We start from the raw sequence: 22,424 nt of genomic DNA, 5'->3' as shown, positions 1-22,424 counted from the left end.
GTACACACGATCCGAAAATCAGACGACTTTTTTTATTTACTAGTCGCAAGTAGAAATTAAATAGGTTACTAAAGTCACGAAAATTCTTGTACGACAGAATTTGTTTTTAAATTAGAAGTGATGTCATGTAATGTAATGTATTTGTATTGTTTTTTCAGACGACAATTGTACTGACTAAACGAAAATCGTACGATGAAAACTTTTGTGCTTGTCCGATCGGATAATAGCGGATGAATTGGCGTGATCGGCTCTTGAAAGCAATGTACTAAAGATCTGATTATTGTACGATTGCGTTGAAAGGACAGACGAAGGTTAGTTGCTGCACATTACATCTATTCTTGAAGTTCTACTTCAAGACAACGGGTGGAGATATGTTACTTAATATACACAAGTGGGTGTTACGTTTGTGACAGGACCATCACCACCTTTCTTGGAGCTATTCTAAATTGCATTTTTTTTGGTATATGTGGCACCGCTATAATCCCAATAACCGCTTTGCTATCATTTTTACTATTGTAAAGGGATGAGGTGCCGGATCTTTTGGGTCACTCAATCCACTCCCTTTGCATGTCTTATTTACGTAAATTTCTGCAGCTAATAGGAAAAATTATTAAAAACCTCACTGGACATATACTTCATATTCTCCTATAGTGTCTACGTACAGTGCATCCAGAAAGCATTCACATCGCTTGACTTTTTTCCACATTTTGTTATGTTACAGCCTTATTCAAAAATGTATTAAATTCATTATTTTCCACAAAATTTTCCAAACAATCAGGGCCGCCATAAGGGGGGGTACCAGTCATTACACCTGTAACAGGCCCGATTGTCCCCCCCGTTTTTTTTTTTGTTTGACACCCCCCCCCCTTTTTTTATTAATTTATTTTCGTCTGACCCTTCCACCTTTAGAAACTTGCGTCAGGGGCCCGCATCCCCGTTTTTTTCCATAAAAATAAATAAATCGTCTGACCCTCCCACCTTCAGCAACTCGTGTCAGGGGCCCGCCCTCCCCCGTTTTTTTTTTTTTTGGTTTTCTATTTTTTTTTCGTCTGACTTTAGCAACTCACGGCAGGAGAGAGAAGAGAAGACTTGACTTGACTTTGTTTTGTTCGTTAGCAAAGTGGAAATGGAACCAGTCAAACTTGTTTCTTATATGGCTGTTTGAGGCATAACTGGAGGTAAACACCAGATTTTCAACACTAAAGATCGGAATATACTATTGATAGAAGTCTGCCAAAAAAATCTTCAGTATTTTCTATTTGTTGTGCAAGAGAACACATGAATGTACCAATGTATGTCAGTGGAACCTTTAAAAACATAGGTGCCTAAAAGAAAATATCACACCTCTAACCATAAACTATCCCCTAAAATTGACACTTAAAGTGTTACTAAACCCAGGAGCCTGCATTCACTATATCTGGTCTTTCACAGAACATGGAAATGCAATTATTTTAGTAAATATAAACTGCTAAATACCTTTTCTCATCAGCAGTATATTACAGTTTTGTGGCTTCTATCAGTCTCTGGTATAGTTTGTAGGAGGAGTTTACATACTGTTCTATCAGGATCCAGGACCCCTGGCCCTCTGTCTGGACAGTGCTGATTAGCCCTGTGCTGATCACATGCAGTCTCCCGTGAAAAATACACACCAAACTGAGCATGTGCAGCCTGACTCCTATAGCTCAGTATTATCCGGACATGTACAGTCAGTGAAAGAAGGGGAGAATCAGAGAAGACAGGATCAAACAGTCTTTTTACACAATACAGATGATTAACCCTTTAGGCTCGGGTCACACTGCTGCGCTGTGAATTTGTTCTGTTTTTTGTCCTTTGTGAGGTGCGAATTTCCCACAAATTTCAGGAGTTGGACATAACTGTGATTAATATTCTAGCCAATGAAATCATAATGTAAAAAAAAAAAAAGGTGTTAACTTCCTGTGTACTTCCTGGTTTTTGTGGAGAATCGCGTGGTAGAATTCGCACATATGTGAACCATCAATGTGATTCCAGAATGATTTTCATTGATGTCTATGGAGACTAAATTCACAACGCAACGCAGTAAACTTGCTGTTAGATTTTGAATTTATTACTATTTTATGTGATAAAAGTTTCTGAGAATCAATATTTAAACATGGTAATTTTGAGGGTTGTTGAGGACAGACAAAGGTCAGTTGCTGCACATTACATCTATTCTTGAAGTTCTACGTCAAGACAATGGGTGGAGATATGTTACTTAATATACACAAGTGGGTGTTACGTTTGTGACAGGAGCATCACCACCTTTCTTGTAGCTATTCTAAATGTAAATTATGCTTAGCTTGGCTTTAAGAATAGTATAAGAATCCATGTGGTTTGAGTAGCCAGTTAAGGAACTCTGGGGTCACCCAACCCTACAGAGAGATGGGGGTAGGAAGCCCACCCTGCGGGAAGCCTTCACTATGGAAGTATCGGGGGAAGGGACCCTATCCAGCAGAAAGATGTACCATCTAATTCCTCCTTCTGAATTACCATCTTGCCATGTGTTACCAGCTGTAATTATGTAAGCATTGTCTTTTGCTTGTCCTTCTTGAAGAATAACACTTCGTACTTTTGAAGATAGCCTAAGTCTTGAATATTGGGAATGGAGCACCTGAGGAGACACTATTGACATAACACATGACACGTTTCAAAAATGTCTCCCCCTCTTCCACATTCTTCACTCGCACAAGACCCTTTTTTTATTGCATTACATTCGTAGAGGAATCGCAACGCATGTATCTGAACGACTGTCATTGAAAACAATGACTTATTGGATGACATGCGAATTTAGGATGGTTTTGACGCATCACATTCGGTATGAATTCGCATCAGTGTAAACCGGACCTAAAGTTCCACAGGGAGTATAACAAGCATGCTTTACTGCATATACAGACTGATTTTACTGTTGTGGGTTTAGTAACAAGCAAACATCTTATACATGGAGTTTTTTTTTCTTTAAATAATAAACATGTTATATTTACCTTCTCTATGAAATAGTTTTGCACAGAGCAGTATTTTTTTTGGGGGGGGGGTCCCCCCTGGTGGTCCTGGCTCCTCCCACCTTCCAGGTGCCCCCAATGGCAAGCCTCCTGCTATAGGGGCACTCAAGCAGTCTTTCTCTCAAGCCTTAAGCCACGCTCTGTGCCTATTTACATATGGAGCGTGGCTTGGACCCGCCCCCTGCTCTCTTCTCATTGGCTCACTGGCTGTGATTGAACATCCCTGGATCAAGATCAGGCTCAGGCAAGTATAAGGGGGGTCTGGGGGGAGGGAGCTGCAACAGAAAGTTCTTTACCTTAATGCATAGAATACATCAACGTAAAAAAAAACTTCACCCGGTGACCCCACCCCTGTGTTTACTTTAGCAGCGGGCCAAAGGACAGCTCCTTCTCTGTTGCTAAACTAAACAAAGGAGGAGGCAATTGTATTTAGAGCTGGCAATGTCATTAAGAGCGGGCAAATGAGGGAGCCTGTATGTACACACTGCCACCTCACTGTAAACACTGCTCCTCTCCTGGGACTCTCCTTGCACGCACTGCAGCCCCTCCCACAATAGCCTATAGGGCTATCGGTCCCCTATGTGATAGCAATAAAGTGATGTGTTAAAATAAATTGGGGCAGCTACATACAAAAATGGTGATTGTGCCACACATGTAACATATCACTGCGTACGCCTGAATGAGATCAATCATTTTAGAACCAGAGCTCCTGGGTAACTCTAAAATTATGACCTGTAGGGGCTTTTAAAACATTGCTTATGGAAAATATAGGGTATTGAAATTTTGATGCTGTTTCAGAGGTGCATTTAATTTTAATGCTTGACATTTTGGGTATCTATTTACTCGGTGCAACTTCCGCTCTTACATTTTACTATAAAAACGATATCATTTCTGCTATAAAACATGTACAATAAAAAAAATAAAAAAAATTGAACTTATTAATTTAAGCCAAAATGTATTCTGCTACATGTCTTTGGTAAAAAAATAATAAGTGTATATTGATTAATGTGCGTGAAAGTTATAGCGTCTACAAACTGGTATAGATACTGGAACTTTTTTTTTTTTTTTTACTACTAATGGCGGTGATCAGTGACTTAGGCCCCTTTCAGGGCCGGTGCAAGGATCTTTGACACCCTAGGCGAATCCTAATTTTGCGCCCCCCCCCCCTCCCCGCTGCGCCCCTGACATCACTTTACTCTGCCCTTGCAACACATGTGACCTATCTGACACCCCCCTTATCTGACACATACACTGACCCCCCTCACCTGACACACTGACCCCCCCTCACCTGACACACTGACCCCCCCTCACCTGACACACTGACCCCCCTTACCTGACACATACACTGACCCCCCTTACCTGACACATACACTGACCCCCCTTACCTGACACATACACTGTGACTGGCCCACCTGACTCTCACACACACCACACAGACAGAACCCCCACTCGGCACTCCACAGACAGTGTAATGTAGTTCGGAAGGGATCCGTCCTCCTCCTACCTCGGCTGTTTGTGGCTTCATCGTCATCGACCATCATCCAGTCTCTGCTCAGGGGCCAGGCTAGCGCCATCCTCCCGCTCCACAGTGTCCCCGCCGAGACCAGGCCAGCGCCATCCTCCCGCTCCACGGAGGTCAGCTGCTCCTCTCAATGCTCCGGGCTCCCATCTCCATTGAGCCCCGCCCCTCCGCTGCACACACAGACACACAGCGCTGCACCAGAGGGACAGGCTAGAGCAAAGGAGTCCCGGAGCAGCGCTGTGTGACCGGTCTAGAAGATGTAACAGTGCAGCAGGGCGCTCAGTGGGACACATGAGGGATTAGTGGTGGCGGCGCACAACGAGCAATTAGGAGAGGAGAGCCGAGCTCACACAGAACAGGGGCTGTGGTTGCGCCCAGGGCTGGCCTTAGGTGTTCAGGCGCCCTGTGCGAGCAAAGCCTGTGGCGCCCCCCCCATCTTCACCGATAGATAGATAATTTTGAGAAAGAAAGAAAGAAAGGGAGGAGAAAGAAAGAGAAAGAAAGAAAGAAAAAGGAGAAAGAAAGAGAGATAGATAGATATATAGATAGAAAGAAAGGGAGGAGAAAGAAAGGGAGGAGAAATAAAAAAGAAAGAAAAAGAAAGAAAGAAAAAGAAAGAAAGAAAGAAAGAAATAGGAGGAGAAAGAAAGAAATAGGAGGAGAAAGAAAGAAAGAAAGAAAGAAAGAAAGAAAGAAAGAAAGAAAGAAAGAAAAAGGAGAAAGAAAGAAAGAAAGAGAGATAGATAGATAGATAGAAAGGGAGGAGAAAGAAAGGGAGGAGAAAGAAAAAAGAAAGAAAGAAAGAAAAAGAAAGAAAGAAAGAAAGGGAGGAGAAAAAGAAAAAAAAAAGAAAAAGAAAGAAAGAAAGAAAGGGAGGAGAAAGAAAGAAAAGAAAAGAAAAGGAAAGAAAGAAAGAAAGAGAGAAAGAGAGAAAAGAAAAGAAAGAAAGAAAGGGAGGAGAAAGAAAGGGAGGAGAAAGAAAGGGAGGAGAAAGAAAGAAAGAAAGAAAGTAAGGAAAAAGGAGAAAGAGAAAGAAAGAAAGAGAGATAGATAGATAGATAGATAGATAGATAGATAGATAGATAGATAGATAGATAGATAGATAGATAATCTGACAGATAGATAGATAGATAGATAGATAGATAGATAGATAGATAGATAGATAGATAGATAGATAGATAGATAGATAGATAGATAGAAAGAAAGAAAGGGAGGAGAAAGAAAGGGAGGAGAAAGAAAAAAGAAAGAAAGGGAGGAGAAAGAAAAAAGAAAGAAAGAAAGAAAGAAAAAGAAAGAGAGGAGAAAGAAAGAAAAAGAAAGAGAGGAGAAAGAAAGAAAAAGAAAGAGAGGAGAAAGAAAGAAAGAAAGAAAGGGAGGAGAAAGAAAGAAAGAAAAAGGAGAAAGAAAGAGAGATAGATAGATAGATAGATAGATAGATAGATAGATAGATAGAAAGGGAGGAGAAAGAAAGAAAGAAAGAGAAAAGAAAGAACGAAAGAGAAAAGAAAGAAAGAAAGAAAGAAAGGGAGGAGAAAGAAAGAAAGAGAAAAGAAAGAAAGAAAGAAAGGGAGGAGAAAGAAAGAAAGAAAGAAAGAGAAAAGAAAGAACGAAAGAGAAAAGAAAGAACGAAAGAGAAAAGAAAGAAAGAAAGAAAGAAAGAAAGGGAGGAGAAAGAAAAAAGAAAGAAAAAGAAAGAAAAGAAAGAAAGAAAGAAAGGGAGGAGAAAGAAAGGGAGGAGAAAGAAAGAAAGAAAGTAAGGAAAAAGGATAGATAGATAGATAGATAGAGATAGATAATCTGACAGATAGATAGATAGAAAGAAAGAAAGGGAGGAGAAAGAAAGAAAGAAAGAAAGAAAGATAGATAGATAGATAGATAGATAGATAGAAAGGGAGGAGAAAGAAAGAAAGAAAGGGTGGAGAAAGAACGAAAGAGAAAAGAAAGAAAGAAAGAAAGAAAGAAAGAAAGAAAGGGAGGAGAAAGAAAGAAAGAAAGAAAGAAAGAAAGAAAGAAAGAAAGAAAGAAAGAAAGGGAGGAGAAAGAAAGAGAAAGAAAAGAAAAGAAAAGAAAAGAAAAGGAAAGAAAGAAAGAGAGAAAAGAAAAGAAAGAAAGAAAGGGAGGAGAAAGAAAGGGAGGAGAAAGAAAGGGAGGAGAAAGAAAGGGAGGAGAAAGAAAGAAAGTAAGGAAAAAGGATAAAGAGAAAGAAAGAGAGATAGATAGATAGATAGATAATCTGACAGATAGATAGATAGATAGATAGATAGATAGATAGATAGATAGATAGATAGATAGATAGATAGAAAGAAAGGGAGGAGAAAGAAAGAAAAAGAAAGAGAGGAGAAAGAAAGAAAAAGAAAGAGAGGAGAAAGAAAGAAAGAAAGAGAGGAGAAAGAAAGAAAGAAAGAAAGAAAGAAAGAAAGAAAGAAAGGGAGGAGAAAGAAAGAAAGAAAAAGGAGAAAGAAAGAGAGATAGATAGATAGATAGATAGATAGATAGATAGATAGATAGATAGATAGATAGAAAGGGAGGAGAAAGAAAGAAAGAAAGGGTGGAGAAAGAAAGAAAGAAAGAGAAAAGAAAGAACGAAAGAGAAAAGAAAGAAAGAAAGAAAGAAAGAAAGGGAGGAGAAAGAAAGAAAGAAAGAAAGAGAAAAGAAAGAAAGAAAGAAAGGGAGGAGAAAGAAAGAAAGAGAAAAGAAAGAACGAAAGAGAAAAGAAAGAACGAAAGAGAAAAGAAAGAAAGAAAGAAAGAAAGGGAGGAGAAAGAAAAAGAAAGAAAGAAAGAAAGGGAGGAGAAAGAAAGGGAGGAGAAAGAAAGAAAGAAAGTAAGGAAAAAGGATAGATAGATAGATAGAGATAGATAATCTGACAGATAGATAGATAGAAAGAAAGAAAGGGAGGAGAAAGAAAGAAAGAAAGGGTGGAGAAAGAACGAAAGAGAAAAGAAAGAAAGAAAGAAAGGGAGGAGAAAGAAAGAAAGAAAGAAAGAAAGAAAGAAAGAAAGATAGATAGATAGATAGATAGATAGATAGATAGATAGATAGATAGATAGAAAGGGAGGAGAAAGAAAGAAAGAAAGGGTGGAGAAAGAACGAAAGAGAAAAGAAAGAAAGAAAGAAAGGGAGGAGAAAGAAAGAAAGAAAGAAAGAAAGATAGATAGATAGATAGATAGATAGATAGATAGATAGATAGAAAGGGAGGAGAAAGAAAGAAAGAAAGGGTGGAGAAAGAACGAAAGAGAAAAGAAAGAAAGAAAGAAAGAAAGAAAGAAAGAAAGAAAGAAAGAAAGAAAGAAAGAAAGAAAGAAAGAAAGGGAGGAGAAAGAAAGAGAAAGAAAAGAAAAGGAAATAAAGAAAAAACGAGAGAAAAGAAAAGAAAGAAAGAAAGAGAAAAGAAAGAAAGAAAGAAAGAAAGAAAGAAAGAAAGAAAGAAAGAAAGGGAGGAGAAAGAAAGAGAAAGAAAAGAAAAGGAAAGAAAGAAAAAAAGTAAAAAAAAGAAAGAAAAAAAGAAAGAAGGGAAGAAAGAAAAAAAAAAAAAGAAAGAAAGAAAGAAGAAGAAAAGAAAGAAAGAAAGAAAGAAAGAAAGAAAGAAAGAAAGAAAGAGAGGAGAAAGAAAGTAAGGAAAAGGGAGAAAGAGAAAGAAAGAAAGAGAGATAGATAGATAGATAGATAGATAGATAGATAGATAGATAGATAGATAGATAGATAATCAGATAGATAGATAGATAGATAGATAATCTGACAGATAGATAGATAGATAGATAGATAGATAGATAGATAGATAGATAGATAGATAGATAGATAGATAGAAAGGGAGGAGAAAGAAAGAAAGAAAGAAAGAGAGAAAAGAAAGAAAGAAAGGGAGGAGAAAGAAAAAAGAAAGAAAAGAAAGAAAGAAAGAAAGAAAGGGAGGAGAAAGAAAGGGAGGAGAAAGAAAGAAAGAAAGTAAGGAAAAAGGATAGATAGATAGATAGATAGATAGATAGATAGATAGATAATCTGATAGATAGATAGATAGATAGATAGAAAGGGAGGAGAAAGAAAGAAAGAAAGAAAGGGAGGAGAAAGAAAGAAAGAAAGAAAGGGAGGAGAAAGAAAGGGAGGAGAAAGAAAGAAAGAAAGAAAGATAGATAGATAGATAGATAGATAGATAGATAGATAGATAGGGAGGAGAAAGAAAGAAAGAAAGGGTGGAGAAAGAAAGAAAGAAAGAGAAAAGAAAGAACGAAAGAAGAAAGAAAGAAAGGGAGGAGAAAGAAAAAGAAAGAAAAGAAAAGGAAATAAAGAAAGAGAGAAAGAGAGAAAAGAAAGAAAGAAAGGGAGGAGAAAAAAGAAAGAAAGAAAGAAAAAAGAAAGAAAGAAAGAAAAAGAAAGAAAGAAAGAAAGAAAAAAGAGAAAGAGAAAGAGAAAGAAAGATAGATAGATAGATAGATAGATAGATAGATAGATAGATAGATAGATAATCTGACAGATAGATAATCTGACAGATAGATAGATAGATAGATAGATAGATAGATAGATAGATAGATAGATAGATAGATAGATAGATAGATAGATAGATAGATAGATAGAAAGGGAGGAGAAAGAAAGAAAGAAAGGGTGGAGAAAGAAAGAAAGAGAAAAGAAAGAACGAAAGAGAAAAGAAAGAAAGAAAGAAAGAAAGAAAGAAAGAAAGGGAGGAGAAAGAAAGAGAAAGAAAAGAAAAGGAAATAAAGAAAGAGAGAAAAGAAAAGAAAGAAAGAAAGAAAGGAGAAAGAAAAAAGAAAGAAAGAAAGAAAAAGAAAGAAAAGAAAGAAAGAAAGAAAGGGAGGAGAAAGAAAGGGAGGAGAAAGAAAGGGAGGAGAAAGAAAGAAAGAAAGAAAGTAAGGAAAGGGAGAAAGAGAGATAGATAGATAGATAGATAGATAGATAGATAGATAGATAGATAGATAGATAGATAGATAATCAGATAGATAGATAGATAGATAGATAGATAGATAGATAGATAGAGAGATAGAGAGATAATCAGATAGATAGATAGATAGATAGATAGATAATCAGATAGATAGATAGATAGATAGATAATCTGACAGATAGATAGATAGATAGATAGATAGATAGATAGATAGATAGATAGATAGATAGATAGATAGATAGATAATCTGATAGATAGATAGATAGATAGATAATCTGACAGATAGATAGATAATAGGGAGAGAGAAAGAAAGAAAGAAAGAAATGTGAAGAGAGAGAGAGAGAGAGAGAGAGAGGGAGAGAGAGAGAGAGGGAGAGAGAAGGGAATGAAGACCACCCCTACATCAGTGTACAGTGTACTCACTTGGCAGGAGGGACTGGATAGATATCACACTCCTCCATCTTTCCCTTCTGTTTGCTGTGCTTAAAAATTCCCGCCCACATCCCCTGTATGCCGGGGAGAGTGGGCGGGGCAGACACAAGGAGAGGAGGGGAGGAGTAAAAGCAGCTCCTCTCCTCTAACTGGCTGTGTGGGCAGCAAGGGGAGGGGATAGATGTCAGAGCTGGCTGTGATACGCCCAGCTCATCTCTCTCTCTGGAGCTCTCAGTGTGCTCCGATCCCCCTGCTGATCTGTCCCACTCGCAGCTGGCGCTTGCGCCCTAGGTGGTAGTGCGCTCCAAGCGGCTGCTTACTTCGCCTAGTGGTAGCGCCGGCCCTGGCCCCTTTCACACTGGGGCGGGAGGCGCGGTGGCGGTATAGCGCACTAAAAATAGCGGCGATATACCTTAGGATTTGCCGCAGGATTTGGTCGCTAGCGGTGCGGTATTAACCCCCGCCGATAAAGGGTTAATACCGCCCGCAATGCGCCTCTGCAGCGATCAGTGCTATAACAATGCACTGATTACTGTGAAAATGACACTGGCAGTGAAGGGGTTAACCACTAGGTGGCGCTGTAGGGGTTAAGTGTGCCTAGTGAGTGTTTCTTACTGTAGGGGGGATGGGCTGTGTGTGACATGACACTGATCTCCGCTCCAATTAGACAGAGCGGAGATCAGTATCATTGTCACTAGGCAGAGCAGGGAGATGCTTGTTTACATTAGCATCTCCCAGCTCTATCTCTCCGTGAGATGATTGCGGGTATCACGGATTCATGGAGCTTGCGGCGGCGCGAGTGTGCACAATGGCGCTTCCTTAGAGGGGACGTATATATACGCCCTTCTGCCCAGGAGTGCCATTGTGTCAACGTATATGTGCGTGTGGTTAAAGGGGTTGCAAAGGTACATGTTTGTTCACCTTAATGCATTCCCAGGATTAGCGGCCCCCCAGCCCCCCCCCCCCCGTTTACTTACCTGACCCCCTGAAAGTCCTGCGTCGTGAACATGCTGGCTTCTCGGCTCATTCATTGGTTGATTGATAGCAGCGCAGCCATTGGCTCCCGCTGCTGTCAATCAAATCAATGACGCAGCGCACCGGGGGCAGGGCCAATTGATACAGTCGGCGGCTATAGCCACCGGCTGTATCATGGGAACACACCCACAAGCTAACCCCCATGGAAGAGAGCTTCCCATGAAGGGGGTTAGCCGATGTGGGGAGGAGCCGAGACAGCCGCCGAGGGACCCCAAAAGACCAGGTTCGGGGGAACTCTGTGCAAAACGAGCTGCACAGTGGAGGTAAGTATAACATGTTTGTTATTTAAAAAATAAAATAAAATGGGAACCCTAGTGAAAATGCATGTAAGCGTACAAGTGGAATTTAAATCTTAGCTTGCAAACAATGGCCCGGATTCAGAAAGAATTGCGCTCTATTTGCGGAGGCGCAGGGCAACGATTTTGCCCTGCGCCCCCGCAAATTGTGAGGAGTAGCTCCGTAAATTGCGTAAGCGCGCGCAATGTAAATGATCCCGCCTGGGGCAGTAATCATTTAAATTAGGTGCGCTCCCGCGCCGAGCATAGGGCGCATGCTCCGTCGGGAAACTTTCCCGACGTGCATTGCGGCAAATGACGTCGCAAGGACGTCATTTGCTTCAAAGTGAACGTGAATGGCGTCCAGCGCCATTCACGATTCACTTAGGCAAACGACATAAAATTCGAACGTCGCGACGTGGGAACGCCGGGTATAGTTTAGCATTTGCTGCCCCTGCTATTAGAAGGGGCAGCCTTTACGCTAAACACGCCGTACGGAAACAACGTAACTTGCGTACGCAGGGGGCACGCAACATTGTGAATGGGCGTAAGTATGCAATTTGCATACTATACGCTGACCACAATGGGAACGCCCCCTAGCGGTCATTGCAAGAATGCAGCCTAAAATCTGCGTGGCATAAGAGCCTTATGCCACGCAGATTTTAGGCTGCAGTCGGCGTAACGAGTTCTCTGAATCAGGAGAACTCGTTACGCCGGCGCAAGTCAGCAATTGCGCTGCGTAACTATGGTTACGCAGGCGCAATTGCTTACTGAATCTGGGCCAATAAAATGATTTTCACACTCATAAGCACTTTATGGATTGTATTTAATACAGGATCGTTCTGCCAGCAACATCCTACATATGAAAATCAGTAAATTATTATGTGTGCTAATGGCCTAATAAATAAATAAATCCTTCCTGTTGGTCTGGGCAAATCACAGAACAAAAATCCTAACACTCATTGGCATGGAAAGGGGAAAATTCCTTCCATTTATTGTACCTTCTAAGTCTGGTGCTTTCAATGCGAAATCGTTACAATGAATGAATGTTACACAAAGATTAACTTCTGACAACAAAGACAACATTGTTACAGGAAGGTGTGATGTAGTTTAGCAGTAGAGGGTTATAAAGTAGCTCCAGTCCTGTTTTCCTTCAGTCCATTACCGGTTGGCAGAACTTCACTCTTTGAACCAACATTGACTATTTTTAACCCTTATGCTGCCAGCATTAGTAAATAGATAGGAAAGTATATCATATTTCCTTATTTTTTATTTTTTTAAGTTATCTCCTGGTTTCCAGGCCTAGGTGAATGATGTCATACATCCCAGCAGTCTTCAAGAGGGGAAGAGGGGCTTTCTCAGCTAAGCACACCCTCCTGCTGGCATGTCTGAGCTAAGGGCAGATGGATTCCAGGAAGTAAATCCTATCATCTGCCCTTACTCAAGATGGCCACCACCAGAAATACTAGGGTGTGCTTTTTAGCAAAATAAGACATGGAGTGAATTTGCTTTGAATATTAAAAATTACGTTAAATAGCGTTTTTGGTGCTCAGATGCAGTGTAATTCTGCTTTAACCACTCAACGACCGCCGCATGTACATATACGTCCACAGAATGGCACGTACAGGCAGATCAGCGTACATGTACGTCCCTGCCTAGACGGGGATCTGATCGGGACCCCCCCCCCCCCCCCCGGTACATGATGCGGTCGGAAATCGTCTGGGAGCGATCCGGGATGAGGGCGCGGCTTTTCGTTTCTAGCCATCCCCTCGCGATCGCTCCCCGGAGCTGAAGAACGGGGAGAGCTACGTGTAAACACGGCTTCCCCGTGCTTCACTGTGGCGGCTGCATCGATAGAGTGATCTCTTTTATAGGGAGACAAAATCGATGACGTCAGTCCTACAGCCACACCCCCCTACAGTTGTAAACACACAGTAGGTGAAACATAACCCCTTCAGCGCCCCCTGTGGTTAACTCCAAAACTGCAATTGTCATTTTCACAATAAACAATGCATTTTAAATGCATTTTTTGCTGTGAAAATGACAATGGTCCCAAAAATGTGTCAAAATTGTCCGAAGTGTCCGCCATAATGTCGCAGTTACAAAAAAAATCGCTGATCGCCGCCATTAGTAGTAAAAAAAAAAAAAAAAATAATAAAAATGCAATAAAACTATCCCCTATTTTGTAAACGCTATAAATTTTGCGTAAACCAACCGATAAACGCTTATTGCGATTTTTTTCTTACCAAAAATATGTAGAAGAATACGTATCGGCCTAAACTGAGGAAAAAAATGTTTTTTATATATTTTTGGGGGATATTTATTATAGAAAAAAGTAAAAAATATTGATTTTTTTTCAAATCTGTCGCTCTATTTTTGTTTATAGCGCAAAAAATAAAAACCGCAGGATCAAATACCACCAAAAGAAAGCTCTATTTGTGGGAAAAAAAGGACGTCAATTTTGTTTGGGAGCCACGTCGCACGACCGCGCAATTGTCTGTTAAAGCGACGCAGTGCCGAATCGCAAAACCTGGCCTGGGCCTTTAGCTGCATTTTAGTCCGGGGCTTAAGTGGTTAAAGTGGATTTAAATCTTCAACCGTACCGCCTCATTTTTTTTATTTTTACCCCCACTTAATAGGAGGTGGGCTGTGCACATTTCAGATACTCGACCCCCCAGAGGATCCAGCATTGTCCTCTGCAACTGCTCCATCCCACACCACTGTATTGTTTGTGGCGTCATTGTGAGGCCCGCCAGCAGGCCACCCCCTCCCCTGTGTTAAACAATATACACAGCGAGCACTGTGCATGTCATTCACCTTTTTTTTCTAATCGGCTTAATAAAAGGATGGGCTTGGGGTGCGCGAATGATAATTCGCTATTTTCAAACTCATCTCTTCCCTGCCAATCAGGAAGTGGTCCGCCTAAAAAACTGGCAGGCAGACCTGTACGGGTTCTCAGTGTGAAAGAGCCCTTATACAGGTATCTGCACCCCCCAAAAAGGTGCCAAATGTGACACTGGACGGGGGGAGGGTTCCGAAAAGCGGAGGTTCACTTTTTGTGTGGACCTCGGCTTTAAGACCTTGAGATCCATCACCCGATTGGCTGAAAGGACAGGTGATCCTATTGGATGCCTAGGAGGAGGGGAGAAAACGCACTGCCACCGTGATGGAGGAAAGAACACAGGAGTCGATGCCCGCCACCTAGATGGGGTAAGTGATAGACCAACCGGCAAACAGAAGGCAGGCGGGGGGCATTTGAGAGTGCCCCCCCCCAAAAAAACACCAGAGGCCACTGGATTTCTCCCCGATGGGACACAAAAACTGACAGGGGTTATAACTCTGGCTTAGTTCTCCTTTAACAGTCAGTGAATTATTATTGGCTGTCCAGGTCTTACTCATCTCTATACTTATGGTTAGGAAGGATGTTTTTCACTTCCCAAGCAAACTTCAGCACCAGTATTTGGAGAGCTCATAAAAAACAAAACTAGAAACTCTCTATACATAGAAGATCGCAAATCATAAGGCGTCATTCACTCACCACTTTCTTCAGGTACACCTTGCCAGTATACCGGGTTGGACCCCCTTTTGCCTTCAGAACTGCCTTCATTCTTCATGGCAAAGATTCAACAAGGTGCTGTCCGTACTGACATGATATCATCACGCAGTTGCTGCAGATTTGTCAGCTGCACATCCGGGATGCAAATCTCCTGCTCCACCACATCCCAAAGGTGCTCTAATGCATTGAGATCTGATGACTGTGGAGGCCATTGGAGTGCAGTGACCTCATTGTCAGGTTCATGAAACCAGTGATGAGATGATTTGAGCTTTGTAACATGGTGCATTATCCTGCTGGAAGGAGCCATCAGAAGATCGGGACACTGTAGTCATAAAAAATTGCATGAGGCTTGTCACCCAAAAAGGAGCTTCTTTTTGGGCAACAAACCTGCATAGGGCAACTTATTCAACTGAAGCAACTGGCTGGCCCAATGCAACAAGATTGCAGCAAACCGCTCAAAAAAATCAAAATGAGGCCTAAAGGGTAATGCCACCTTTCTGACATGCTTTATGTTACATTCATTCACACAGTCGTACCTATCCGCATGCCTGTGGGCATGACTTTGCCTGCAGGCATTTGGTGTATCTGTGTGCAGGCAGTCCCATTCATGTCTATTGGGATATAATAGTGCACACTGACCCAGATTCACGTAGGAGATACGACGGCGTATCTCCAGATACGCCGTCGTATCTCTGAGTCTGAGCCGTCGTATCTTGGCGCCTGATTCAAAGAATCAGATAGGCCAGAATTTTTCTAAGATACGACCAGCGTAAGTCGCCTACGCCGTTGTATCTTAACTGCATATTTACGCTGGCTGATAGGGGCGTGTACGCTGATTTACGCCTAGAATATGTAAATCAGCTAGATACGCCAATTCACGAACGTACGCACGGCCGTCGCAGTACAGATACGCCGTTTACGTTAGGCTTTTTCTGGTGTATAGTTACCCCTGCTATATACGGCGCAGCCAATGTTAGGTATGGACGTCGGGCCAGCGTCAAATTTTCCGTTGTTTACGTTGTTTTCATAAGTCGTTCGCGAATAGGGCTGTGCGTCATTTACGTTCACGTCGAAAGCATTGGCTTTTTGCGGGTTAATTTGGCGCATGCGCACTGGGATACATTTTACGGACGGCGCATGCGCCGTTCGTAAAAAACGTAATTTACGTGGGGTCACAATACATTAACATAAAACAATCCCACATGTTCCATATTTGAATTAGGCGGGCTTACGTCGGCCTATTTACGCTACGCCGCCGCAACTTTGCTTTGAGAATACTGCACTTGCCTGTTAAAGTTGCGGAGGCGTAGCATAAATAGGATATGTTACGCCCACTCAGAAATACGCGCTCCCTACGAGAATCTGGCCCACTGTATGCATTCAGGGTCACACACATGCATGGATTTCAAATTGGGACCAGTGGCTGTATCTGTGCCATTGCTGCCTCCTAATAGGCATGAAAGTTCTTGCCTTCATGTGAATGCATGGAACACCTGTGCACCCTAGGCAGGCAAAGACAGCCCTTTGCAGGGTGTATGGATGGGTAAACCTTTGTGGGCAAGGCCATAGAGTAGTGATGGCGAAACTTGGCACTCTGGATGTTTTGGAACTACATTTCCTATGCTACTCAACTACACTGCAGAGTGCATGAGCATCATGGGAAATGTAGTTCCAAAACATCTGGAGTGCCAAGGTTTGCCATCACTGCCCTAGGGTGTAACATGGAACACAATGCCATTCAGCATCCCTTGCCCTCAAACTCTCCCTCCTATCTGAATCATGGGACGCTTCTCCCCGCGGGCTTCTGTTGATTCTCTAATTCAGCTTGGCTGTGTTTGGCTCCGCCCTCACCTCCACACCTCCATTCACAGTTTTATTCCCACAGGTCTGTGAATGGAAGACTTCAAGTTCCATCTGCCTTCACAGCATAAAGACTTCTAGTTCTCAATGGAGCACAAGTGCCGTGATATCACCACATTCGTAGTCTAGTGTTTACTTCCTCCAGCCCCATAACCAAAAGTCCATACCTCTGTACAGACCTGGAGCTGGGGGAAGAGTCTGTAGGAGCCTGTGCATTGCAACCATGATTCACAGATTGTGGTTAAAAATGCTTTACAGACTTATACCTCGTACACACAACCGTTTTTCCTGTCATGCAAAAAAACAACGTTTTTCTCAACGTGATTCCTCCAAAGCAGTGGTTCTCAACCTTTCTAGTGCCGTGACCCCTTTATAAAATTTCCCAAGTTGTGGGGACCCCCAACAGTAAAATTATTTACAAAGTGTATAGCACCCAAGCATGTATCTAGCACTGACACGGAATAACCACTTTTGAGGAACCAACTGGGACGTTCATATATAAATGATATGTCTTGTTCCATAATAATTTTTTTCTTGCATAGCCACGTCATGTTGGACTTAAAGCGGAGTTCCGCCATTTTTTTTTTTAAAGCGGATGTTCCGCCCCCAAAAAAATATTAAAAGCCAGCAGCTGCAAATACTGCAGCTGCTGACTTTTAATATTAGGACACTTACCTGTCCTGGAGTCCAGCGGTGTCCGCAGCAGATGACGAGCGATTGCTCGTCACCCTGCTGCTCCCCCCTCCATCCACGCTGAGGGAACCAGGAAGTGAAGCGCTGCGGCTTTACTGCCCGGTTCCCTACGAAGCATGCGCGAGTCGCGCCGTGCCCGCCGATTGGCTCCCGCTGTGTGCTGGGAGCCGAGTATTCCCAGCATACAACGGGGGGGCGACGGGATGTGACGCAATGCCCGGGCCGGAAGTGTCTTTAGACAGGTATCTGCACCCCCTCCCCCCTGAAAGGTGTCAAATGTGACACCGGAGGGGGGAGGGTTCCGATCAGCGGGACTTCACTTTAGGGTGGAGAACCGCTTTAAGTCCAACATGACGTGGCTATGCAAGAAAAAAATTATTATGGAATAAGACATATCATTTATATATGAACGTCCCAGTTGGTTCCTCAAAAGTGGTTATTCCGTGTCCGTGCTAGATATTCAAAAGTGTATAGCACCCAAACATGTATCTAGCACTGACACAGAATAACCACTTTTGAGGAACCAACTGTGACATTTATATATAAATGATATGTATTGTACCACAATTATATTTTTCACAGTCATGTCAGACTTATTTAATTAAAATCAATGTATTAATTACACTGCTGTGACAAACAGTACAAAAATGCCTTAATTACCGGTATTTAGAACCTGGCTTGCCAAAGTACCTCAGGTTACCTCAGGTGTTCCGTCAGCATCAGCAACCCGTCTATTATATTAACTGGAAGTGACGCCGCCACCATCTTGGTATCCTCGTCCGCAGCAAGGCTACAGTTAGAAGTCGGCAAGCAGACATCTTTTTACACCCACTGAAGTCTTGCCGTTTACACGTATTTGTACGAGTAAACTGAGCTTATATACTATAAGCATTTCCTCAGTCTCCTCTCCCCCGGCAACACTGACATTCTGTAGCAATTCACTAGTAGGAGCCAACCTGTGTCAGACATTTGTGAACACAACCATGACTACATAGGCACCAGGAACTGTGCCATCTCTGAGCTGGCATCTTAGCCCAGGAAGAAAAAGCTGACTCTGGATGATGCATGTACAAAGATGGTGCTGTCCTTATGGAGATAAAAGCATATAAAATAATTGTGATTTCTGGGCAGGTAAAAAAATACCTGCAGGTGTTCCATATCTAAACGATACTTGAAGAGAAGCTCCAGTCATTTTTGTGCTTATTAACCACTTGCCGCCCGCCATATAGCAAAATGACGGCGGAAAAAGTGGTTTCAAAATCCTGACTGGACGTCATATGACATCTTCAGGATATTGAGCCGCTCCACGCCCCTGGGGGCGCGCATCGGGGCGATCGTTGTTGCGTGGTGTCAGTCTGACACCCCGCAACACCGATCTAGGTAAAGAGTCTCTGACGGAGACTCTTTACCACTCGATCAGCATGGTCCAATCACTCGCGTCTGTCAGACGCGAGTAGAGGAGAGACGATCGGCTACTCCTCTGACAGGGGGGGTTTATGCTGATCGATTATCAGCACAGCCCCCCCGAGGATGCCCACACTGGACCACCAGGGTTGACACCAGACCACCAGGGATGCCCACCACAGGTATGCCACCCTAGACCACCAGGGATGCCAATCAGAAATGTATAATGGATGCCTAATGGATGCCAATTAGTGCCCACAATGGATGCCAATCAGTGCCCACAATGGGCATTACTGATTGGCAGGCATTATTGTTTGGCACTGACTGGCATCCATTAGTACAACACATTACAGTACATCAGTGCCCATCCATGCCCATCCGTGCCACATATCAGTGCCAATCCATGCCCATCTGTGCCACCTATCAGTGCCCATCCATGCCGCCTATCAGTGCACATCCATGCCACCTATCCGTGCTAATCCGTGTCGCCTATCCGTGCCCATCCATGCCGCCTATCAGTGCCCATATGTGCCGCCTATCAGTGCCCATCCATGCCACCTACCAGTGCCCATCCATGCTGCATATCAGTGCCACCTATAAGTGCCGCAAATTAGTGCCACCTCATCGGTGCCCATTAGTGCTGCCTTATCAGTGCCCATCAATGAAGGAGAAAACTTACTTATTTACAATGTTTGTAACTGAAACAAAAAAATAAAATTTTCTACATTATTTTTTGGCAGAAAATAAAAATCCCAGAGGTGATCAAATACCATCAAAATAAAGCTCTATTTGTGAGAACAAAATGATAAAAATGTAGTTTGGGTACAGTGTAGCATGACCGCGCAATTGTCATTCAAAATGAAACAGCGCTGAAAGCTGAAAATTGGTCTGGGCGGGAAGGTGTATAAGTGCCCGGTATGGAAGTGGTTAAAAGTCAGCGGCTACAAAAAGTGTTTGCGGACTCTTAACAAACACACACTCACCTGTCTCAGGATCCAGCAATGTAAGCCGCCCAACCCTCACTTCTCTCTCTTCTTCCTGGCATTTCAACTGTGGGCACCCAGCTGTGACAGCATGCAGCTTCACAGCCGAATGTGCGCACTTGAGCCAGCCGCGCCTCCCAAATAGTCGGGCAATCTTCTGGGACCTGTGATGTGTCCCAGAAGATTGGAGGGAGGGGGAGAGGAGAACTTCCACTCGTCAACTTCTGCTGTCCAAATTAGGTACCTGCTCCCCCCACCCAAAAAAAAATAAAAAAATGACACGCCAAATGTGACATGGGGTGGGGGGGGGGGGGGGGTTAGGGGTGCTTAACTTCCCTATTTGGGTGGAACTCCACTTTACCATGCATGCACTTGGTGTGATGCTTCACTTTATCCCAGGTTCACATCTGTGCGTTATGTGCATACGCATTTTGTGAGCGCATGTTGTGGGTGCAGCATGCACCCCTTCCCCCCCTCCGGTGCCAATTGTGGGAGGAATCCGATGAGCGGAAGTTCCAATTTTGGGTGGAACTCCACTTTAATATCTATCTTAAATGACATTGCTATTTACAAATTGGACTTGTTTGTAGCATAAAAATGAAAAATTGGCATTTAAAACTGTAATTTTGAAACTCCCGCTTCACGGAGGCGCCCGTGTGAAAGGGGCCTTTATAGCACATCTGCTAAGGAGCAGCGCATTTCTTTGTAAGTCGGGAAAGTGCCTGATTATGCACGTGTTCCTGACCCCCCACATTTGTGAGACTGGCGATCTTCACATCTAGCGATTTTAAACATGCGTTTCCTCACTTAGGCCCAGATTCTCGTAGAATGGCGTATCTTTGCGGCGGCGTAACGTATCCGATTTACGTTACGCCTCCGCAACTTAGACGGCAAGTGCTGTATTTTCAAAGCACTTGCTCCGTAAGTTGCGGCGGCGCAGCGTAAATCGGCCGGCGAAAGCCCGCCTAATTCAAATTTGGATCAGGGGGCGTGTTTTATGTAAATCTTCTGTGACCCGACGTGATTGACGTTTTTCCCAAACGGCGCATGCGCCGTCCGTGGAATTTCCCAGTGTGCATTGCTCCAAAGTACGCCGCAAGGTCGACGTGAACGTAAATGATGTCCAGCCCCATTCACGGACGACTTACGCAAACGACGTAACTTTTTCAAATTTCGACGCGGGAACGACGGCCATACTTAACATTGATACGCCGCACTTATGCCTCATATAGCAGGGGCAAATATACGCCGGGAAAAGCCTAACGTAAATGTCGTAACTTTACTGCGTCAGCCGCGCGTACGTTCGGGAATTTGCGTATCTAGCTAATTTGCATACTCAACGCGGAATTTGACGGAAGCGCCACCTAGCGGTCAACAAAAAAATGCAGTTAAGATCCGACGGCGTAAGAGACTTACGCCTGTCGGATCTAATGGATATCTATGCGTAACTGATTCTAAGAATCAGACGCATAGATACGACGGCTCAGATTAGGACTTACGACGGCGTACATGGCGCTGCACCGTCGTAAGTCCTTTCAGAATCTGGGCCTTATTCTGTGCGTTTTTCCCCACGACTTGCATTGAAATCAATGGGAGGCCCTACATGTGACTCGGTAAAGTAGCTCATCCAGTATTTGGACGCGTTTCAGTTTGTGCGATTTTCACCGCGCTTTTTTCCTGCGATTGTCGTGCTTTTTGTTTTCTTTCTGCGTTTGGGGTACCATTAATAATTAATGTCACCGCAAGCACGAGACGCGTTTTTCGCGAGTTCTTGGCGCGCACAGATGTGAATGGAGCCTATATATACAAGAATGAAGAGTTTAGAAGGTGTCCACCTACCGTCTGGGGGGGAGTGCCCACCCTCATCTCCACATAGTAGCCCTGGCCGGACTTTCCTCGCAGGTTGTCCTTCATGTCCATGAAGTTGGTCTCCTCCTCTGCTGAGCGCCTCTCTCTGCTCCCATGGACCTGTCCGGGCCCAGCAGGGACATTTCTCAGAGGCACTTTGATGGCCACCAGCCCAGACACCGGCATGAGGCTGGGGAGAAGCATCAGAAGGAGGCTGCCCTTCCTGGCCAACGCCAAAAGCTTCATCTTCTGAGCTGCCAGCGTCCTCCTTCTCTATGACCGAGGCAGGCTCTCCTTTGTCAGAGCAACTTGAGGAGCTCCATGTCAGCAGCCATGGGGAGGATGGAGGATCTACAGGCCGGCGGCGGCGGCGGCGGGGAGGAGGAGGATGACAGCTGTCATACAGGAGGTCGGAGGTCTTCCTTCCGTCCCCCCTCTCTCACCATGGCACTGGGGTACCCCTCCTCTCCGGGCTCACCTGTCTCCCCGCCTCGGATGGATGCTGAGTTGCGGAGGATGAGAGAAGCTGAGATGCTCGGAGCAGAAGGAGGAGGAGGAGGAGGAGGGATCCTGCTGCTCCATGGGAGATGTAGTTCCATCAGTGACCCGGAGAGCCAATGTCCCCATCCGATCCTACAATGTGACCATCCTCACTGTGGGAGAGATCACCCTATACATCTTCACTGGGAGAGATCACCCTATACATCCTCACTGTGGGAGAGATCACCCAATACATCTTCACTGGGGGAGAGATCACCCTATACATCCTCACTGGGGGAGAGATCATCCTATACATCCTCACTGTGGGAGAGATCACCCTATACATCCTCACTGTGGGAGAGATCACCCTATACATCCTCACTGTGGGAGAGATCACCCTATACATCCTCACTGGGGAAGAGATCAC

At 43.5% G+C, this 22,424-nt stretch overlaps 1 protein-coding gene across 1 annotated transcript in view; it reads right to left on the bottom strand.

Moving 5' to 3' along the window:
* Window positions 1–22,076, bottom strand: part of BACE1 (beta-secretase 1) — a 59,413-nt gene extending 37,337 nt beyond the window's left edge. Inside the window, exon 1 of the mRNA XM_040325467.1 lies at window positions 21,509–22,076. Within this exon, the coding sequence (XP_040181401.1) occupies window positions 21,509–21,763 (255 nt within the window). The 5' untranslated portion in view covers window positions 21,764–22,076. The remainder of the gene's footprint in view (window positions 1–21,508) is intronic.
* Window positions 22,077–22,424: the final 348 nt, after the last annotated feature.

The sequence above is a fragment of the Rana temporaria genome, chromosome 10, assembly GCF_905171775.1.
Source record: "Rana temporaria chromosome 10, aRanTem1.1, whole genome shotgun sequence".
Taxonomy (NCBI): Eukaryota; Metazoa; Chordata; class Amphibia; order Anura; family Ranidae; genus Rana; species Rana temporaria.
This window is presented reverse-complemented; position numbering and strand designations above follow the sequence as displayed.